This window comes from Pediculus humanus, genomic scaffold (assembly GCF_000006295.1).
Source record: "Pediculus humanus corporis 1103172107635 genomic scaffold, whole genome shotgun sequence".
In the NCBI taxonomy this organism is placed as follows: domain Eukaryota; kingdom Metazoa; phylum Arthropoda; class Insecta; order Psocodea; family Pediculidae; genus Pediculus; species Pediculus humanus.
In genome coordinates this window covers 1,562-3,732 of record NW_002987248.1, presented here as the reverse complement: position 1 = coordinate 3,732, position 2,171 = coordinate 1,562, and the positions used below count along the sequence as shown (strand labels likewise).

The 2,171-nt window shown below is 24.0% G+C and overlaps 1 protein-coding gene across 1 annotated transcript; it reads left to right on the top strand.

Annotated features, from left to right (window-relative positions):
* Positions 1 to 1,066: 1,066 nt before the first annotated feature.
* Positions 1,067 to 1,841, top strand: Phum_PHUM260770 (uncharacterized protein; the record flags this gene model as incomplete). Its single annotated transcript, XM_002426535.1, has 2 exons — positions 1,067 to 1,120; positions 1,575 to 1,841. The coding sequence occupies 2 exons, from the start codon at positions 1,067 to 1,069 to the stop codon at positions 1,839 to 1,841; spliced, it is 321 nt and encodes a 106-aa protein (XP_002426580.1).
* Positions 1,842 to 2,171: the final 330 nt, after the last annotated feature.

Genomic DNA, 2,171 nt, shown 5'->3' with positions numbered 1-2,171 from the left:
AGCACCCATTAAAGAAGCATTATCTCTATTACTATTTAAACAACAAATTATTAAATAAAATTTAAGATTTTCCCTATCATTCGTATTTGTAAATTAAAATTTAACTTCTGTACATAATAACTTAGGTCTTAAATAATACATTATTTATTTATTAATATAAAATTTAATGTAATTTTTTTATATTATGAATTTAAAATGGTTCGTTTTTCTATTTGCAAATTGAAAACTCCAGCACACTTAATTTTTATGATAAAAAGTACGTTAAAATATTATTATTAAAATGTAAGGTAAGTTTGATTAAATGAATTTAATTAGAATTAATAATTAATTTGAAGTTAAAATTTAGATCGTTAATTACATAAAATACTGTTAAAAATGTCGAGCGTAAATATTCGATAATTAATATTCTATTGACACTTTGTTCCTAATTGCCGAATAATTGAACGTTACATTATAAAATTTTTTTAATATTTTATATTATTTTTAATACCATTTAAACAAATTTATTTTTTTTAAAAGAATTACATTAATAAATAAATAAAATGATACGAAAATTTAACATCATTCATGAAAAAGAAAGAAAAAAAAAATTTATTTTTTTGAATAATTGACCATAGACGTAACACCAGTTGCTGATTTTTATATACAAAAACTTGAATGCGCACAAGTCAGCGAATATTCCGACATCGTCATCTAGTTTTTTTTTTTTAATTTATGTCTGTGTAAATTTTCATATAATTGATATTTTTAGAAAAAAAAAAAAAAAAATCGAAAAAATACACCTATGTGCAGGTCAGTAATTAAAATTAATATAAATTAATAACGTTTATTAATCGTTATTGGTCGTTTTTTAAAATTTATTTAAAACCGAACGATGTTTTGTTTTATTTTTCGTTTTAAACATAAAAATTTTTTTTTGTAAAATCTGTAAAAGTTGTATAAAAAAATTATAATTCGGACGCCATTTTTTCTAGATGCAGAATGCTATTCCGATAATCACATTGTTGCATTAAATTTTTAATTAATTTTAGGTGTGTATTAGTTGTGGAATTATTAAGAAAATAACATGGAGCGTAGGAATCAGGATTGTTACTTTTATTATTATTCCACTTGCACTAAAGTAAGTTTCTTTAAATAATTTTTATAAAAAAAGAAGAGAAGGAAAAAAAAAAAAAAAAAAAAAGATCATCCCAGTATTCATTTCTCGTACAATATTTTTTATTATATTTTTTAGTAAAAATTTACGTTTCGGCTTATTTGTATTTTATTAAATACAACAAATTATAATTAAAAATTAATTAAAATTTTTTCTTTTATTTGTTTTTTTTTTTTTTAATTAACGAATTGATTAATTGTCATTTAGTCTCTCAATCTCAATGAGGTGGCCAATTCATTCCCTTTGAATGATTATTCAAATTTATTATTTTTACAAAAAAAAAATCTTGAAATTGTTTTAAATTATTCATTACAATTAAAAAATTATTTTTTAAAATTTTAAATCATGTTTAAGTTATACATCATAATCATGATATCTAACAAATTGTATGTTGAAATTTTTTTTTTTTTTTTTTTAGGGAGATCAGTGTATTTTTCGACATGAGCCATCAGCCCTTGGCTGTGAAACTGTATGCCCATATTGGCAACAAAGAAAATGTGACAATTGGTTTTGCAGTTTAAGGCACATGGACTTAAAAAAAAATCGTAAAACGATTCCTTGCTTTTGGGAAAATCAACCTGGTGGGTGTCGTAAACCTCATTGCCCATTCCTTCATAAAAATCCAAGGGATCCACTTCAAATTGCAGAAGCTAATAAAAAAGAAGGTAAATTTTTTATTTTTTAATGTAAAAAATAATTTTATATATTATTATATATATATATATATTTATATACATATTTATGTAAATTTAAATATTAATGATGTTTTCTAATATAAAGACAAATTTTTTGATGCAGTTTCATCTCACAGGTGAGCAACAAATGAATTCAACGCAACCGCCGTTAGATAGAGGTGATTGGTCGAGGGGAAATTTTGAACATCCAGATGGTCACATACAAATGGCATCAAACGGAGACACTCCTGCCAGGTTGGTGGGACCTCATCGCGTTAATCAACCTAGTCTGATTCCCGGATCGGTGCCTGATCCCCTTGTTGTTCCCTATAACGACGGTA